Below are 19,045 nucleotides of genomic sequence, written 5' to 3'. Positions count from 1 at the left end.
AGATAATATTACTATAAATATCATTATACATAATTTACATATCATTTACATAATCAACAATAACTCCCTTATTCTCAACTTGTTGATGAATTTATACAAAATTACTCCAGATAACACACACAAAAGAAAATATAGAAACAAACCCCTGGATAGAGTGGGGACTTTCCTTTTAAAAAAAAAAAAAAAAACAATTTCATATCAGTGGTTCTTTGAAATCCACCAAAATTAGACTAAAACAAAATATCACCTTTTCAAGAGACAAATGGCCTTTGTGATAGTGACTCATAAAAGGCTTTGTTTTAGTGGAATAACAAGAACCACAGACGACTGACTTGAAACTGAAATAGTGCAATAGTGATGTGTAACTGATACACAAAAACTTCCCTTTGAACATAAAAACTAATACAGAAAGGCAAGCCACATTATTTATACACATCTGAATACTAATAAATAAATACAAACAGTTCACTATGTTTTTATGTTGTTTGTAAGTAGATTTTCTGGATGTGCATAAATAATTATGCTTGAAAGAAAGGAAAACTTACTGACTTACGTCATTGAAATTTCAAAAAATAGTGTTTGATTACTCTGTTGCCCCTATAACATAAACTAACACTCAATACCTCATTAAATAATGTATGTAGTATGATATAAAAAAAAGAAAAAATTATTATTTTTATCATTTACTAAGTCATATTATCTTAATTAAATTTGTGTAACAGAGAAGAATTCCACGTTTCCTGGTGACTAAACATTTTGTTTTACTAATTTCTTCATATAGAAATAATAAAATATATACAACCAGATTTGACATTTCCCTGTCACTTCAGTTGCTATTTCACCAGATAAAATTAATATTAAATGAAAATAGATTTATAATAAAAACACAACAAAAAGAAGAAAAATTAACCCAATAACAACACAAATAATATCACAGAGATCACAAACAAATCTTTATAATTCTTCTTTTTTGTTTGGCACTGAGTTCTTTTGAGCGTTATTTTGTGAAGATCTAGTTTCTGCATAGTTAATATTAGATTGATCTGTCCTGGTATTGCCATCAGTATATTCATTAACTGTTGGATTGTCTATATTTGACCCTATTGGATTATGTACATTGGAAGGATTACTATGGGAATTACTATAATCTACCTGAGATGAACTAGGATTGGCAGTTTTAATATTTTCTACATTTTCAACTATTTCCTCTATAGTTTTTCGTAAAACTGGATCATTTATTATTTTACCGTCATTTAATAAAGAATCCTTTACAATTTTCAAGATTCCATTATCATCCACGTATGCACCGTGTTGTTTGGACCCTGATTCTGGGGGGACTAATTGTACAAATGGTTGTTTTTCCTGATCACTGTTTTCTTGAGAAGTATCAGAAATATCTTCTGCATTTAAAAAACTTTCACGCTTTACGTCACTATCTGATTTTTCATCTGGCTGAGAACTTTTTTGAAAAATCAATTCACTAGCTAATTTTTCAATCATTTCTGTAGCTTTCGCATCAACACTTCCTAGTTTAAAATAGGCTGATTCCAGAAATCTAGCCAGAGCTATGAGGTATTCTGATTGGTCTTTAAGTTGTGGAAAATTGGTTCGTTCCTGAAGACTTTGAACTAAGTCTATGTAAATCTGATTTAACTGTGGTTTATTTTTCTCCACATCAAGTTTTTGATCAAGTTTAAATGTAAGTTGTTTGGAACCATCAGGTAATATTTCTAAGTGTAAAACTTCATGAATAGGTTTGATAGGTTTAGTTGGCTCTGAAGATCTTTCACTGATCTCTATTGGAGGTTCATTGCTTTCAGCTGTTACTTGAACTCTCATGTGGACCCTTTTGGACCCTGAAAAAAAAAAGGAACCATTTGGAAATGAAAGATAAATTTTGACAAGCGAATATTCCCCACATTAGATAATGGTACCTTATTTTAGATACTTTACTTTCCAAAATGAAAACCAACTGCAAACATTCAACGCATTATAATCTACTCTATAGGTTAACTTCAAAAAGTCTGGGAAATCAATGTCAAAGGTTTGGTCAAGGACCCACTGGTAGACATGTTCCTCAAGAGCAATGATTAGTATACATGTAAAATATGGCAATTACCTTAAAATTTATTATATAAGCTAAAAAGATAAAAATAATTACCAGTAGACATGGAATAAATGTGTTGAGAAGGGTCTGGATGATCAGGTCTGGTAGGAATATTATCAGGGTGTAAATCAGAAGGTATTGGTTGTCCAGTAGAAATATCATACTGTTGTGCAGGTTTATATACATTACCATTTACTGTTATACCAGGTCCTTGAGGTATATCACTTGATTCTAAAGTAGACCCAGACAAAGTTTAGATGAAATCTCAATATTTAATAAAATGGCATGGAAAATTTGGAATTGGGGACGTAAGCTTATATTCTCAATAATTAAATATGTAAAAATTTCAAATCTTCAAACATACTATAATTTCAATGGGCAGAGAACTAAATCAATTTGAGTGATGAACTTATCAAATGAAGATCGATATCTTGTTTTGAAGTGTTTGGTTGCTTAAGACAAGAGTAGCGTCAAGTATTATTTGATAATTGTTTTGTTTGAAGGATACTTGACAACTTTAGTAGTATCTATGATATATTTACCTTGTAATTTTGGCTGTTTGGTTAATAATACTTCTAATTCAGGGAATGTTTCTAGAGCACTTATTATCTCATGGCCCTCTTTATAGAATAGAAATACCATTGGTATAGTGATATCTTCTTGTCCATCACCGGACATAGCAAATAGAGCTTGTGAGTGACCAGTGGTGCCTTCATTATGATCTGAAATAGGGTTATCAATTAAAGATATTACAACAAAAACTGTGAATGTCACTTTTATGAAACATGTAATATTGTAATATCATTTTTGTGGTAAAAAGTAGACAGAAAGAGCGAAGCGAATCTAACTTACTTGAAGCTAATGCTAGCTGTCAGTCAAAATGTTACATGATGTCAAATTCTTAACCATTAAGTGAGCCAATCAAAAGCAATTTATCCAAAGCAGATTGGATAAGAATGTTCTAAGTAAATTTTTGGTATGTTCATTTGATATGTAATAATTTCAAATTATCATTAGACTTACCAAGTACAATACCACCAATAGCACCAGACTGTATTAAATTTCTTGCCTAAAACATATTACAATCAAATACTTACATTTATTCAGTTCATAATATATATTATACATGAAAGTATTTTAATATTGTTAAGTTGAAATAATGAATTTGATCATATTTGCAAACAAATTTTTAAATTTCATGATGTCGAATTGACAAGAATATCTAACCAAAATTGGTTTATACAAATAAAATAACAGAGGGTATATATTTTGAGAATATATTATAGTTTTACCTTATCAACAAACATACATTCACCTCTTTCAACTATAGCTATTCTACCTATTAATCTATGGGTATTAGTTAGTGGTTGACAGGCTTTAATAGGTTCAGCTATACTCACTTTACCTTGTATCTAAAATACAATATTCAAAACATTACAATTCTCTTTCATGATCTCAAGGGTAGGATTTTAAATCTGTTATCTGACCAGTATCATTAAATTATTGACAATAAAGATATATATATATGTATGCCTATGATAGTATGATGTGTAGTACAGCTAAAAAGGTTTGCTCTTTAGGTTATTTACATGATATGCTTGTGTTTAATATTCACACAAGAATTGATTAAATAACTAGTCTTACAGGAGGTAATGTCTTTAAATCATAACCAAATTGTGCTGGTCCTGCTTTATAATATACATTACTAGAGTATGGTTCACTTATCATCTGTACAAACATAGGTTCATGTTGGGCTAAAATAGATTTGAAAAAACATATTAAGTTTTCATATACCAGAACCCTTTGGATTGACAGCTCAACAACAATGACATGAAAGTTCCAAGCAAATACAAAGTAGAATAGAAATAAGGTGGGGGAAACAACATAGAATCTGTTGATTTCAATTTACCTTCTGGTTTTTGTTGTTTAGATAATTCTATCATTTCCTGCATAAATCTCATTCCATTTTCAGCATCCTCAGTAGATGCAGCCTGCAATATTCAACAATTTGAAAAGATTTCAAATTTCAATATCTACATAATCAAACACTGACAACCAAAGATATTTGTGAACATCAGCAAATGTCCCAAAACACAAAGGTGAACTGTTTGCAGCATTCTGGCAAAAGTGTATGGTTTATTCTGAGTTCAAGCAGATCATCAATCCACTTTATTTATAGGACTGATTTTTATAGTTAAGATTCCCATCTATTTCACCCGAAAGCAAATTACAATGCCCTTGAGTTCACTCTATGCGCAAAAGTATCCCAGTTATTGAAAACAGTCAAAGAGGACTTGTTAGATAAGGTAATGCTCCAATCCATAGAGACAAGTTCCCATCTTACTTACCTCCGAAGCAGTATGTAATAACTGTACTCTACCATCAGTCATTGTTGCTATTCTAATACCCATAGCATGTAACTGATCTAACTGTTCTTTATTACCAGCAATAAACTCACTGGCTTTCAGTCTATTTTTATATCTAAAATATACACAATTATAACATGTCATAGATTAGAAACTTTTTATATCTATAACAATCATCATACAATGAGCTCTAGTCTGAATACTGGAAAGTCAACTCCCAATTCCAAACTAACAGTCCAGATGAGAACCTTGAGATGAGCTCTTGTCAATTAGAATTCTTCTTTATTTCACAGCTGTGTGAACAAATACTAGTTTAATTCTTAACTATGCCAAATAAACATCATGGGCTATGTTGGACTTTCCAAAAAGGATGCTGTGTCCACAAAACTAGTCCCATCTTGGCTGCTGCTAAAATATTGAAGTAAGTCCATACTTACTGTGAAGGTTTAGGACTATGTCTACTGACTAAGTCTTTCATCTGAGATCTTAGACCATGGGCAAAATCAGATCCACCTTCAGATAATACATGGAAATTAGGACAAGTATTGTGATCTTCTTCTAATAAAACAGCTTTACTACAATCAGTAGGTGCTGATATAATTGGTAAATCTTGTAATTTATTATATGCTTCTCTTGAGATCTGAAATACCATCAAACTTTATATAGAATCAATCTAAAGTTCTAGAAACTGCAATTAAAAGCTGATTTTATTGTTGCTTTGAGCAGTCAATTAATGTTCACATTTATAAGATATTTCGGTTAAAAAAAATAACAACTATACACTACAAGTGATCAAAATTGACCAAATTCATTAAAATTACAAGCTTACCTGAAAATGTCATTATTAAGACAGAAACATTTATATTTACAAAATTGTATTTAAACCTGATGAAGAGGGATTGAAGAAAAGTGTTAGAATCAGGAATTGTTCATTCAAATACTGTTAATTCTAGAACAAGGTTTATGAAATCATGGACATGATCCAGGATAATATATATATAATATTTACCTTAAGAGATTCCTGGGATGTATTATATATAGATAATGTTAGAGGTAGTATATGAGCTTCAGTAGTAAAAACATAATCATCTACATTCAATATATGATCACTCTTCTCAGAAAATAATAAATACAAATATTTAAATGTTTCAGCTAATACGTATGAATCCATCCTGAAAATTAATCAGAGTAACTGAAGTATTAATAATCATGTTTTCTATACTTTGGTATGATGGAAAAAACAACAATGAGGTATATGTATAAAACATAAGAGTCTATGTAAATATATTTGAGTAAATATTACAGTCCCATATACATAAATGAACTGGCATATAGAAAGAAAATTGAATTAACATCCAGAATTTCTGGCAGAATTATACTGGAATAACCAAGCAGTTGTCAACATACATCAATTTAGTATGAGAAAGACAGGGGTATTAACTTCTTGAGACTTACTGATCTTCATGTTTACCAGATGTCACATCTTTTAAAGCAGCAAAGCCACATTTAACTCTAGCATGTTGATTCAAATTCTCAACCACTTTTTTACCAGCTTCTAGGTAATATGGATCACCAGTAGCCTGTAAGTTTTAATTATTTCATAAAACCAAAATATATAAATGTCATAAACGTCTAGCATGAAATGATTCTGCCTTAAAGCAGTTTTGCAAAAAATCTTTGGAAAACTACCAGAAAAATCCTCAGCAATTTCTAATATAATAAGTACAGATTTAAAATGATTAAAGTAATTACCTTATGTAAGAAATAGGTTGATTCTACAAATTCTGGTCTAAGAGGATGATGACCCCAATGAACTCTAAAATCTGTAGTAAATGCCTGTAATTAAATCACAAAAAATCTTAAATATCAGAATTTCAGTTAATACTTCATAGAAAGTGATCAATAACCCGCTACAAGAGGATAACTGATAACCTGATTTCTTGCTTTTGATATTAGTATGTGTCAGAAATTCACTGATTATACATACCTCCGGTAAAAAATTATGACGTTGTAAAACTTGGTATAACATTTCATGAGTTTCTACAGCAGGTTCAATATCACCTTTTAGAACTTGTAAACCTGGCCAAAATGCTAATAGTGCATCCATAAAATTTCTTGACACTGACTGTGGTTTATGCATGTGGACGTCAACTAACAATGGACCTTGACTAACATATTTCATTACGGCATCATAATGCTGAAATAATATCAAATTATTAATTATCATTTATAACAACAGATATTTCATAAATAAGCATGCTGGCTTATACTAATTGTCTATATCTCTTGTCAATGTATTGTACAAATGGAAGAAACTTAATATTAACAATAGTAAGTTACATGACTACATATTTACAGTTAATACATCTTGTTTTCACCTTCTTCAAATTTAGATCTTTTAAAACAAACAAAACAATGCTGATAATAAAACCACACAGCAATATACACAATAATAACTTAAATTTGAATTCAGTTTTGAGACAAGGACAAAGATATCAAGGACAGACCTTATTGAATCTATCTAAATAACTTTCATCTCCCAATAATATATATGCTTTTAAAACATATTCATAATAACTGTCTATACCAGCTCCTACACCACTTTCTATTAAAAAATAATAATAATCAAAATTAGCTGTATTAGACGTATAATAGAATAAAAGTGTTGATCAAAATGTCAAGAGGAATTTTCAACCAATATGGACCCTGTATCTATAAATATCTTATGATTAAATTTAGTAGTTTTGCTATTTCTCTGTGTAAAATCCCACACTTATGACAAGTTTTACTGGTCAGATTTTATGAAAAACAGCGGCATGAACATCTTTATAATATGATTCTATCTATGTAATAATATGTATATTTACCTCTTCTAATCCAATCTCCATTATGAATATTAATAACTGTTCCCATTAAATCTGTACTTCTGTGTCTTTGTTGCCATAAATAATCCATTGCTTTGTGAGCCTTTTCCTGTAAATATTAAAAAAAAATGTGACATCACAAATTCATTGTTTTTTTCAAAACACATTGTTTTTAGGCGAAAAGTTCATAATTTTTTTGGGGACAATTTAACTGTTTTCAGGGGAAAATTCATTGATTATATGCAAAATAAATGCTGATTACAAAAGTTTTTGTTGATTAGAAAGACATAGATAATGAATTGCAAAAGATTAGGGACAAACAAATTAACTGACAAAATATTTAACATTTACCTCGAACTGTGGATCACCAGTTAATCGACTTAATGCTGCAAATTCTAATATCATAGTACCAGCACAGGCTGTACAGGTATCTTTACAATTACTTGATATAACATTACTAATACCTTTCTTTAAATTAATCTATAACAAAATAGAGGATAGACTTTGTATCCTGACTAAAATTGATAGATTGCATTTCCCTCCAGGATACATGACAACAAAATTCTTGTGTCATATTGCAACAACGAAATATTTGACATACTACCAAATAGTATCTGCAGAAAAACATGACATGTAAAATTTGGCATAACAAATAAAACAACAATAAAAATATGTGTTGGGGCCTATACTATATTAATAATTTTATTACAACAACATAACTTACTCTAGGATATGGCATGCCAGTTGTTGTATTAAAAGCTGGTAATAACCTTAACCCTACTTCCCGTGCCATCTCTAATAACTCATCATTGTACCATTCTACACATTTCTTTTTACGTTTAAATGAGGCTGCTGCTACATGTCCACCTAGTAAACCCCTAAAATATAAATATATACCTTTGTTTAATTTCAATAGTCAGACAATAGGCTCATATGCCATATTTTCCTCAAATTGTAACTGTTATATAAAAATTCAGAATCCAAATTGAAATGCACTGGAGAAGACATTGTAAACAGTATTAGATAAAATAATACCATGGTACTATCAACTACTCATCAACTACTGATTTTGATAAACCCAAGATTAGTTTCTCATTCTGATAAAAAATATAATCTGTGAAGCTTAAAGTCAGCTCTATCAGAGGTAAAAAGATAATGATAACTATTTGACAAAAATTTCTTTCTTGAGAACTTACCCTAAAACTCTAATGTTTGTTTCAAAGACAGATACTATAACATCAGCATCAAATTTAGTATGGGCTATAACTAATTTAATAGCTTCTTCAAAATCATCTAACTTGCCTAATACCTGTATTCACAAAATAAATCAAATGCATTATAATCAAACAACTTAATAAATCATAAAATATTGTCCTCCATAAACCCATTATCTACTATTAGTAGCATTAACCTTAGATTTTCAAAGCAGACATTATGCTTGGCAGTAACAATTTTAATTATCTTATAAGTATGCAACAGTATAGATAAATTTGAATATTTGTATTTGTATAAAGTACTTACAGCTAGTGAGTCTAAACTATCAATTAATGATAATGTAAAACTGGAAATCAATTATATATTAATTAGTAAATATTTAATTACTCTTAATAACCAATTAACAAATCAAATCATAATTCAAAAATTATTCCTTACATTTTTAAGAGTGTGTAAAGAGGATATGTATCAGGGACATTGACAGTGATCAGTCAGACATCTTTCAAATCCACAAAAACTAAGCATAGTGATGTCATATACTGTTAAAAATTTCTATATATACAGAAACAACAGAAAAAATCTAACAGAAAAATTGAATGCTGGAAACAGAAGCTGTAAATGGCTCTGGTACACAAAAAAGCTATAAAAAGGCTTCTCTACACCCTTTAAACCTAATCAGTTGAGAAGATGCTCCAGTTTCAAAAACTCTCATTTTAGTGTACAAGCGAAAGCCAAATCACACTCAGTAATGAGTATAATGTTTTAAGCACTTACTTTCCCAAACTATCATCAACATCACCCCTACTAGGTTGTGTACCTCTATATCTTCCTTTACAGCTTAGTGGCATTAACTCATCAGCTGGATAGGCATTATTCTAAAGATTAAAAAAATGTAGATGTAGTTTACTGACATCAGACAAATCAAATACTGATAAGCAAATAGACTACTTACTATAAGATAACATACATAATTTTTTGGTAATATTAAAATAGAAGTTGAATCATGTTCTTGCTTCCAGTTCTAATTCTACTATTACTTTATCACTCTACAGTTCATGTTTTGGGTACTTTTGGGTACTGGTATTGTACATAATTTATTAAGGCAAATCAATTATTCAGATAACCAACTCTCCAATTAATGAATAAATACTATATATGGTATTCCTCACTTACCATGTAAGATTTGTATGCATGATCAAACATTTCTAAAACTTGATTCCTGAAAAAAAAAATGCAGGTCATGACATTATCATGGCATAAACTAAATCCATACCAATATACTATCTCTTCTATTAAAAAAAGTTCAGTGGTCAACTTATAAGATTTTATTACCTTCAACCTCTAGTGGCTAGTTTGACTGAAGCACAGAAGTGATCATGCAACTAGTATTTGACTGTGTTATTATGTAATGTAAGTTGTAACACACTGAAAATATCAATAGACTTATAAGTTGGGGTTTAATTCTTATTGATTTACTTTCACAAAAATAAAGGTGTGAGGCGACCTAAAAATATTGACTGCGATTTTTATCAGTGGTAAAGAAAAAGGCTCTTTCCTAATTACAAAGTCTTTGACAACAGATCAAATTTATTGCATACTCTTATTATGGCCTGCATAAGCAAAAAATGGCAAAGTGTACTTATATTAATTGTAAATAATATATAAGATATAGTCTACACCTAATACAATAATAATGTAGATAACTCACTTCAGTTCTCTTTTCTCATAAGCTGTCATTGCTTTGGTGTTGTCAGAAAAAATAACAACAATTAGAAGGATGACCACCATTTCGGGGAGATTTTGTGAATCCATACTCGACTTGGATGTTTGAATTACTGGATTCTACAAAAGTCCTTCAAAACTGGAAGACGTCAAATTTACAAATTCTTTGATCTGCAGTATTTTTGTTTTCTTTCAAGAACCTGCCATGTTGTCAATTCACTACTCTCGCGTGAACATGCGTGATTTTTAAGTCTCAATTTTCAAGACGGATTTGAACACTACAAGAAAAACTGGATATTCAAGATCGACGAGTTGACTCTACTTTTGCTTTATACATACTTTTGTTAAGTTAACTTGTTTATGTGTAGGCCTAGTATGTCGTCAGTTACCCTATTTTCAAATTTCACCCAAATATATAAATGTCACATGTCAAGATCGATATGTGCTAATGCTCTTTATAGATATAATCTTGTAAGAAGTTTATCAAATATACAGTTTCAGGTAAAACACTGAAGAAAGTGTCATTGAATTGATTATGTTTGTCCATTCTATTCCTTTTGATGTTCTGACTCAATCAACCTTTCTTCTGATTAATTTGAGCTGTAATGTAAGAGGCTGGGTTTTAAGTTTGAGGTCTTCTAATCAATGGCAGTAATTTATATCTCCAAATGCAGTCATTGCAGATGACATTAATATTTAGAAAGCAACAAGATCGTTAATGTACATCCTATTCCTAGTTCCCATCCCAAGAGCATAGTTGAGAACAGTTTCAGTTATACACTTAATCATCACAATAATGCAGTCAAAATTTTTTGATCAAGTTTTCTGAAATAAGAATGAGAAGTTATTCTTGGCCAACTTTATAAAAGATATCAGTAGGGTGTCAAGGACTATAATAATGATATAATTTATTTTCAGGCGAATTCAGCTTATGGTGCAAAACCCTTCCAATTTTACTGTCCTTCATCCAGAGTATCACAATATCAACCTGATCTATACACCAGAGAATCTCCGTTTAAATCAAATCATGTTTCTTACTCTTCTTCAACATCACCAGACAACCAGTCAAAAAATTCTGTACCAGCAAGTCCATCTGGGTCAGATTTACCTTCACCAGAACAATTACAAAATATTGAAAACAAACTCAGTCAATTTGTAAGTAAAATATTAGAGCCAGTTTCTGTATTAACATTTATTTTTAGACTCTTGGTAAGCTTAACACACTAAGTTTTAGACCATGTATTGGAGACTGGAGCTGAAGTTAATGAGTAAATCTGATTTTGGTGGAGAAAAGTAAAGATGTCCCAAAGAAGCTTCAGAAAAATGTTATCAAGCCAAAAATACCTGCACGTCTAATAGTAATATTGAATATTGAAGATATCACAAGCCTCCAATGATTTCTATTTTCAGATTAAATTATTCCTTGTATCGAGCCCAGATGTTCCTATCAATGGTAAAACTATAGTTTGTATTAATAATTTAAGTGGAAAAAATAAAACATATAAGTAAGTACTTTCTGCCTTCGCTGTGTAGAATTTGACTAATGTCCGATCAAAGCAAAAAGTTTTTTGAATTTTTATTTTTTTCTGTATTTTTTATGAGAATTGGAATAGTAGCCTCAAAATAGTAGTTAGCCTTAGAACACCTTTACAATGATAAAAATATAATTCTTGTAAGTTTACATGGAAGAGAAACACATTTCTATCCTAGAAATATCAACTCAAAAAAGTCACAAATTTTGGCCGAATATTGTCCTATTTAAACTTTGAAAACATAATGTATGCCAATGGTTATATTTTTATCAGACTAACAGTACTATTTTGATGCTATTCCGATTCTCATAAAAATAATGGTTGAAAAAATTTAAAAACACTTTATTTTGCTTAGATAATTAGTGCCTTTGAATAATATTTAATTATACAATCATGCATTTGGTTTTACTGACACCTTTGATCTTGACCTTTGATCATGGGTTTTGTTTTAATTTATTGCAAGTTTAGATGAAACTTCAAATATAGAATATCTCAAACCTGATTTTATTCATTTTATTACATTTCAGAGGTGTACTAAGTTTTACTATACAGAAATTGTTATTAAGATTGTATGCACATTTTAATTATTTGTCAGTAAATGTGGAAGTAATCAATAGCAGTACCAATATAGCAGATGGAACAGTGACTATAGACTGGAAATTATCTTATATTTCTAATCTACAGTACATCAAGACTTTTATGCTGAAAAATAGATTGTGAGTACTAGTAAGGCCAATCCAATTAAAATAAGATTACAATTTCACTTTGTTATTATTTTTCATCGATCTCCATTGTAATCTAAGATTTAAACCCAGGTCACATACTGTTGATGTTCATTTCAACCAATCACAAAGCGTCATGCCGAAAACGTGTCTAAATATGACCTATGAATTATGGGATAGAGATATGTGACTGCCGATACATGCTTGTAAAAATGATTTTGTTGGAGAGTGGTGCGTGATTGTCTGCTATAAATAGCTTGAAAAGTCACCAGCACATGACCTAAAAAATCTTGTTAGATTACAATGGAGACCAACAAACAATAATAACAAAACAAAATTGTAGTTTTATTTTAACTAGATTAATAAGGAATGTCTATCGACCTATTGGTTTCAACTTATTTAAGACAAACTATAAATATTTTTACTGTGAAATTCGTTTAAATACACTGAGTTCAATTTCAATAATAATAATAGAGTTATTTCCCTTGATCATTCAATACTCTTCAGAGAAAGATAGAAAGTACTTAATACTATGGTCATGGTCCTAACATTTAGCCGAAAAAATAAGATAGCTGTAATAGATCTTCCACTTTTGATTTTGATAATTTAGATGTGCTGATTTTCTTCCAAGATTGTTTCTTAATGTATACCATTATTTTTAGGGAAATATATGGTATATGTACAGCTAAGGTAAAAAATGATGGTCTTATACACACTCTTTATTTGGAGAGAAGAAAGGTTTGTACTTGTATTTTATATATCTTCTGATGATTTTTTGATATATTTAAATCAAATCAATTTTAACTCTGATAAAAGTACTGCCTCAAATTATTTTCTCTCTCTTTAAATATAGATATTTGTGAACATTCTGGTAAGATTCAAGATATGAACATGTGCACACTTAAGCTTAAGCGACACTTGAGACTTGATGTGTATTATTTTCGATCATATTACTATCAGAAAAGCCTGGTTTTTGTTCATATTTAACAGCGTCTCAGGATAGGCACAAATTTCATTCTCCAGCTCACCCTCCAAACATTCTTCAAGTCAAATTGAATTGCTATCAAAATAATAGAAAATGAAACGAACCTATAGTTTGATTGGATTGCCTTGAATGTTTTGAAGACTTTTATGTATACCAATAATATCTGAGAGTTTAAACTATTTCTAATGAATATAATATAGTTGTATACATGTATATATAATAGCTATCCTGTAATTTTTGAAAGACTATTATATGTAAATTGATATTCACAGATATTCAGATATACTATTGTATGATGGTCAGATAAATGACCTATTTCAGTCTGTGACAATCTGAAGATCACACGAAGTGAAACTCTGATTAACAACATGTTTCTGGTTGTTTTAATATTTCTATTTTATTCATATATGAAAAGGATGAGAAGTTTTTTCTATATAAGCCCTCTCCCTCCTGCTCTTCCTTACTACTTCGATATAAATATATAAAAAAATAATCTATAAATTGATCCATACTGCCTCTTTTATATCTATAAATATATTGAATGTTTAAGTCTACTCAATAATTTCACTACATATTTTATAGGTAATGAATAGTGAACCAGCAGCAGTTAGTTAGAAGAACAACAAAGAATATAAAAAAAGTAAAAAATGCAATCAGGATGTTTAATTGAGAACATATGGTGACACTTATTTTACATTTTAGCAGATTTCAATAAATAAACTTGAGTCTGATACTTGATTCTTGATAATCTGGGGTAGATTTACAAAAGGACAAACAATGTGGAAAATATTGGGGCAAGAAAGAACAAATTGTGTTTATGAAAGAGACTTGTTTCTCTAATATCTAATATTGTTCAGGACTTTTCGAGTTAATAATTTAGTTATTGTCAAGGAAGCCGGATTGTGAGGCTATAAGACAATTTTGATTGTATAGTTATTGCTTTGCTTAATATAGATGAGATCTTGAATGAGTTTGCGTTTTATTCTTTTTTAATGAACTTTTCGGGGTATTAAATTGGTTTGTGCAAGAATGAAATAAAACCTTCTATTTTGAGGATATAAAAACTTTAGGTTTAGGGTCTGAAGATTGCTTGAACATTCGTCTATTTGATGACACCGCCAGCTAATCAAATTTCTGCCCTTTCCAAAACACTGATTGTGATTTTGGAACGGTATCTAATGCCATAATTCGGCTCAACCTTCGCCAATGTTTGTTAGTTTCCGTGGGTCGAACGTGAGTCGATCATTGACTCGATAGCTCTATCGTGAAAGGCTGACAAGAGCAGATAACACTGTCTGAAAATTTATTTTGGTTGGAGTTTGTGAATCACAAAAATCTCAAAATTCCGTCAAAAATACCGCAATCTAGGAATTCCACTTTCTATTTTTATATATATTTTTTCTGCATATGGCAGTCTCCAGAAAAGACGAGTCGTTGCAACGTGTCAATGTTTTGGTCGTGTATTGCGTAAACATTGCGTTACGTATTCGTGTACAGTGCACGAACCCACCGCAAACGCACCGCTCAGTTGCGTGGCACTGAAATGGCACGACAAAAATGCAAGTTTTCACGATCGCTAAATAATGAGACTGTTAAAAAAGCGTCATTGTTTCATCGTTACTGGATCGGTCTCAAACAAGTCAAATAATAGCTTCTCACTGTCCTGAGATCCATTTCGCACACCACGATTGGATATTCATCGTTACACACTGAAATTCTCTGATATCTTCTAAAGGTTTTAATACGACTGTTGATCTCTTTGCGATCTGTTTTCGATTAGTCAATTTCAGCTGTCATGTTCTGATCTTCTCTTCAGTTACGATCATACGTTCCTCTTGGTCCACGTTTAGGTGTTTGTTTCGACTTAATGGAAATCTAGTTAAATATGGGTTTCCATATTTTCATTTATGATAATGAAAATGCTATTACTTGTATGAATAGAAAGAAGATGCCAGTTTGTCTCACATTTCCACAATAAATTAGCTAAATTAGAATAGAATTACCGGCAGAATTCCAATGAGTGACAGATCAAGAAAGATCAAAAAGTATTTTGCTTCTTTAACCAGACTTTACATACATGAGAGTGTTATGATTAAGAATACATGGTAAGTCATTACAAGTTTGTTAGGCTTTTATTTAAGAAAGGGTTAGGGTTAGGGTTAGGAATTTAAAGTTGTAATATTGCTGTTAAGCAATATTACAAAAGCACAGGCACAGGCATGTAGGCGTAACCTCTAGTGATAAAGCAATGTTTGTGAAGTTAGTTTAAAAGAATGATATAGAATATTTGAAATGCAAATCCATTATCTTCCGAATCTGAAATATATATAAGAAAAATACTGGTTCCAGAACATTAATAACCATGGAAATCATGATAAATATTTTTACTGGTGAAACGGACGAATTTTCCTATATTAAATGAAAAGGAAAATGCGTATTTCATATAAAAAATATATATAATTTATTAAGTGAAAATAGTATACATGTATGATATTTTTGCGAGGAAACTCTTCAATTGCAAGTTATCATAAATAAGAATTATTAATTAAAGGAAATGTACTAAACCTATGGAAGAGGGATGGGGGGTAATCTACCACGGACTAAGATATCATTTAGATTTTTATTACGGGTATAGGCGATAACTAAATCATTTGTAAAGACTGTTGGAAATTTTTCCTGCAATTCTTTGTAAAGACGGATAATTATTCGGGGAACTTGACCAGCTGTGTTGTTGTATTGAATAACAAACAAAATTTGGAAATCAACTTGGATGTTCATTCCTAAAGGATGCATGGTTTGTAATTTGTTTATCCAATAATTTTCGCGAATGAGTCGAATTTTCTTTGTATCAATGCCAGGTTGTTCGTATATCTGTTCAATGGGAATGATTTTCAGGTCTGTTAATTGGTCGGGTTGATTGAAGTGTTTTGAAACGGTTTTATTAATTTTTTTTTTAAGTTGATGTCAGACTTATGTTGATTGAAACGGACCCTTAACGAATTTTTTGTCTGCCCAACGTATTGTTCGTCACATTTTGTGCAAGAAATGAGATAAATAATATTTTTGCTGTTGCTGTTGAGTTTTTCATTTACTTGAAATATGGATTCTGTGCGTCTATTTCGGAAAGAATTTGTTGGTAAAATGAAGGGACAGGTTTGACAGCGAGGGTTGTTACAAGGATAAACTGAAGAATTTGGTATTGGCAAAAGAATCGAATTATTTTTAGCAGAGATTTCAGCAACTGTTGAGCTTTTAATACCTCTCAAGAACCTTCTAGAATATCCACGTTCGCGCAATTTTTGGAAAACAATTGAACAAGCCTCCTCGAAGTCCTTCTTGCGCGTACAAATTCGGTGAAATCTCAAGATCTGCGACTTTATAATGCCAGGGTTAGGGTTACTCCTATGTAGAGAAATATGTCCCGTACATAATCTTAAGGGTTTAACTAATAATATCGCGCCATTATAAACTAAACACCAAAAATTAGGCATAACTGTTTAATTAACAATTAGTACTCTCCTTTTTTTAATTAACCCATTTAAAATAAATTTAGTTTGATCAAGAAGATAAATAGATATAAATAGTATACTTAAGAAAAAGTTTCAGATATAATTTACGACGTTTTTTTACATTTTTTTTTAAAAATTTCGACTTGGTGTAAAATCACATCCTAGTCCACAAGAACAGAAAAAAAAATCTCATATCTTAATCACATTGAATATTTCCATTGTCACGATTGTCAATTCAGCTCCTACAAAAGTCCCTTGGCATGCTCTGAGAGTCTAAGGCATATTTTAAAGAAAAAAATGTGTACCGATTTCCAGCTGTCATAAAATAATCAGAATGGTCTTTCGTTAAAAATTGATATCACTGTGTTATCCGGAAGTATCAGCTCTTCTTCTCTTAAATCCTTCTGGACGTCTCTGAGTTCATTCCAAAGTTGGTCAAATACAAGACTAGATACTTTTGGTTTTTGTATTGGCTTATCTAATTGCATTCGTTGAATTTGCGACATTTCTCCTGTTATGGCTCTTGACATGGATTGTATTTGGAAAGCAGTTACGAGAGAACTGATCATTATCAACAAAACAGTTGCTATTAAACATAATTGAAACAGTTTCACCTTCTCCTTCAATTTGTTGAATTTAGCTTGTAGTCTTGTAGTATGAATTGTTGGATGATAAATTGGTAATAATGCCCCCATTGCGTTGGTTTGTTTCTCCTCCATATCTAAACAATGAATATAGATAAACAATAATATTAGCAAATTTTAAACAAAGTGTTTCGCTTCTGAAAATCATCTGAAATATTGAAGAGAGAGTCTCATATTGCATTCCACTATTACTTCCGAGAATCAGTTATGAAATGATTTATTAAAGACAATACCTACAGCTTACCTATTGTTCGAAGTGCTGGTAGATAAATAAACTGACGTAAATAACATGCAACAGATGTAATATAACAGATGTTGGTAAAATAAAAATGAATCCAATATTTTCTGGTGAATATGTATTTTATATTATGTTATAACATTCATGAAATCCTTACTAACAGAAAAATATTTAATGACATAACTTATATGACTTTACTGTTACAGCAACATTGTCTAAATCCTGAAAGGAAGGGAAAGTTTAGTATACGATAAGAGTATAAGATTCATTCTGGCAAAAAATTCCAATATTATACGCAACCTCCCATTATGTAGATCATTAAAGGGATTGTTTTGGGTTTTTTTTACTGATATTTGTTTCCTGGGAACACTGATAGCACCAATTTTCACCATTCTAATTTTCAATCAGATCTTTGTTGGTCTCACAATGCTACTTTTGAAGATGTCCATATCGCAAAGGCCTTATTATCAGCAGTTTTTGCGGTAGTGACGTCATAAAACGCTTAACCATCTACCTACTTAAAATTGGTGCAAATTGATGCTATCAGTATCCCCGATATACTAAAAAACGAAAACCTCTTTACAGTTCCTTTAAGGTAACACGACAACTTGTTGATATCAATACTCTTTGTACTTACGGTCGCTTTATCAAGTACAACAAGAGTATTAACAAGTAAGAACAAATCGCTAAACGTTGTTTGAAAAAGCAATATATTACATTACTCAAAATATTGATTTAAAAGTATTTCAAATAAAAGTCAGCCGATATTCGCCACTTCGCCCTCAAGTTAACCCTGTGTGTAGTCTGTAAATAAAGGGTTAATAGGTTGATTTATAGGCCCTACATACAGATGAAATGATGCATTACTGTAAGCTATATTTGTACTTTTCAGAAGTTGCTAGAGATGAAAATAATTCATTAAAATTTATACCTTATATATCTATATATATACATTTTGATTAACATTGTGACTCAAATTTAATTAAATTAATTAATTCATAATTAGTTCATACTTGTTTCATAGAAACGCCACTAATAAGCCTTGGGGACTAAAATAAACAAGACAAAACAAGGCACTAGGTATATTTATTACACAACTTTAGGCCGATGTCTTTCACGATACATCTTTTTTTTAGGCGGA

At 30.6% G+C, this 19,045-nt stretch overlaps 2 protein-coding genes across 2 annotated transcripts; one reads left to right on the top strand and one right to left on the bottom strand.

Moving 5' to 3' along the window:
• Positions 1 to 2,584: 2,584 nt before the first annotated feature.
• Positions 2,585 to 9,794, bottom strand: LOTGIDRAFT_139192 (hypothetical protein; the record flags this gene model as incomplete). Its single annotated transcript, XM_009049352.1, has 19 exons — positions 2,585 to 2,829; positions 3,131 to 3,176; positions 3,400 to 3,519; positions 3,752 to 3,861; positions 4,017 to 4,098; positions 4,456 to 4,588; positions 4,911 to 5,048; positions 5,451 to 5,645; positions 5,929 to 6,053; positions 6,226 to 6,309; positions 6,461 to 6,670; positions 6,981 to 7,078; positions 7,341 to 7,440; positions 7,683 to 7,817; positions 8,062 to 8,215; positions 8,534 to 8,646; positions 8,859 to 8,898; positions 9,327 to 9,427; positions 9,726 to 9,794. The coding sequence occupies 19 exons, from the start codon at positions 9,792 to 9,794 to the stop codon at positions 2,585 to 2,587; spliced, it is 2,298 nt and encodes a 765-aa protein (XP_009047600.1).
• Positions 9,795 to 10,700: 906 nt separating this feature from the next.
• On the top strand, positions 10,701 to 14,128 carry LOTGIDRAFT_172465 (hypothetical protein; the record flags this gene model as incomplete). The annotated part of the gene is made up of 6 exons (XM_009049351.1): positions 10,701 to 10,775; positions 11,193 to 11,429; positions 11,685 to 11,779; positions 12,334 to 12,522; positions 13,191 to 13,266; positions 14,096 to 14,128. The coding sequence occupies 6 exons, from the start codon at positions 10,701 to 10,703 to the stop codon at positions 14,126 to 14,128; spliced, it is 705 nt and encodes a 234-aa protein (XP_009047599.1).
• Between the last annotated feature and the right edge of the window lie 4,917 nt (positions 14,129 to 19,045).

The sequence above is a fragment of the Lottia gigantea genome (assembly GCF_000327385.1).
Source record: "Lottia gigantea unplaced genomic scaffold LOTGIsca_134, whole genome shotgun sequence".
NCBI classification, from domain to species: domain Eukaryota; kingdom Metazoa; phylum Mollusca; class Gastropoda; family Lottiidae; genus Lottia; species Lottia gigantea.
Note: the sequence above shows the minus strand (reverse complement) of the source record. Positions and strands in the feature narration are given on the sequence as shown.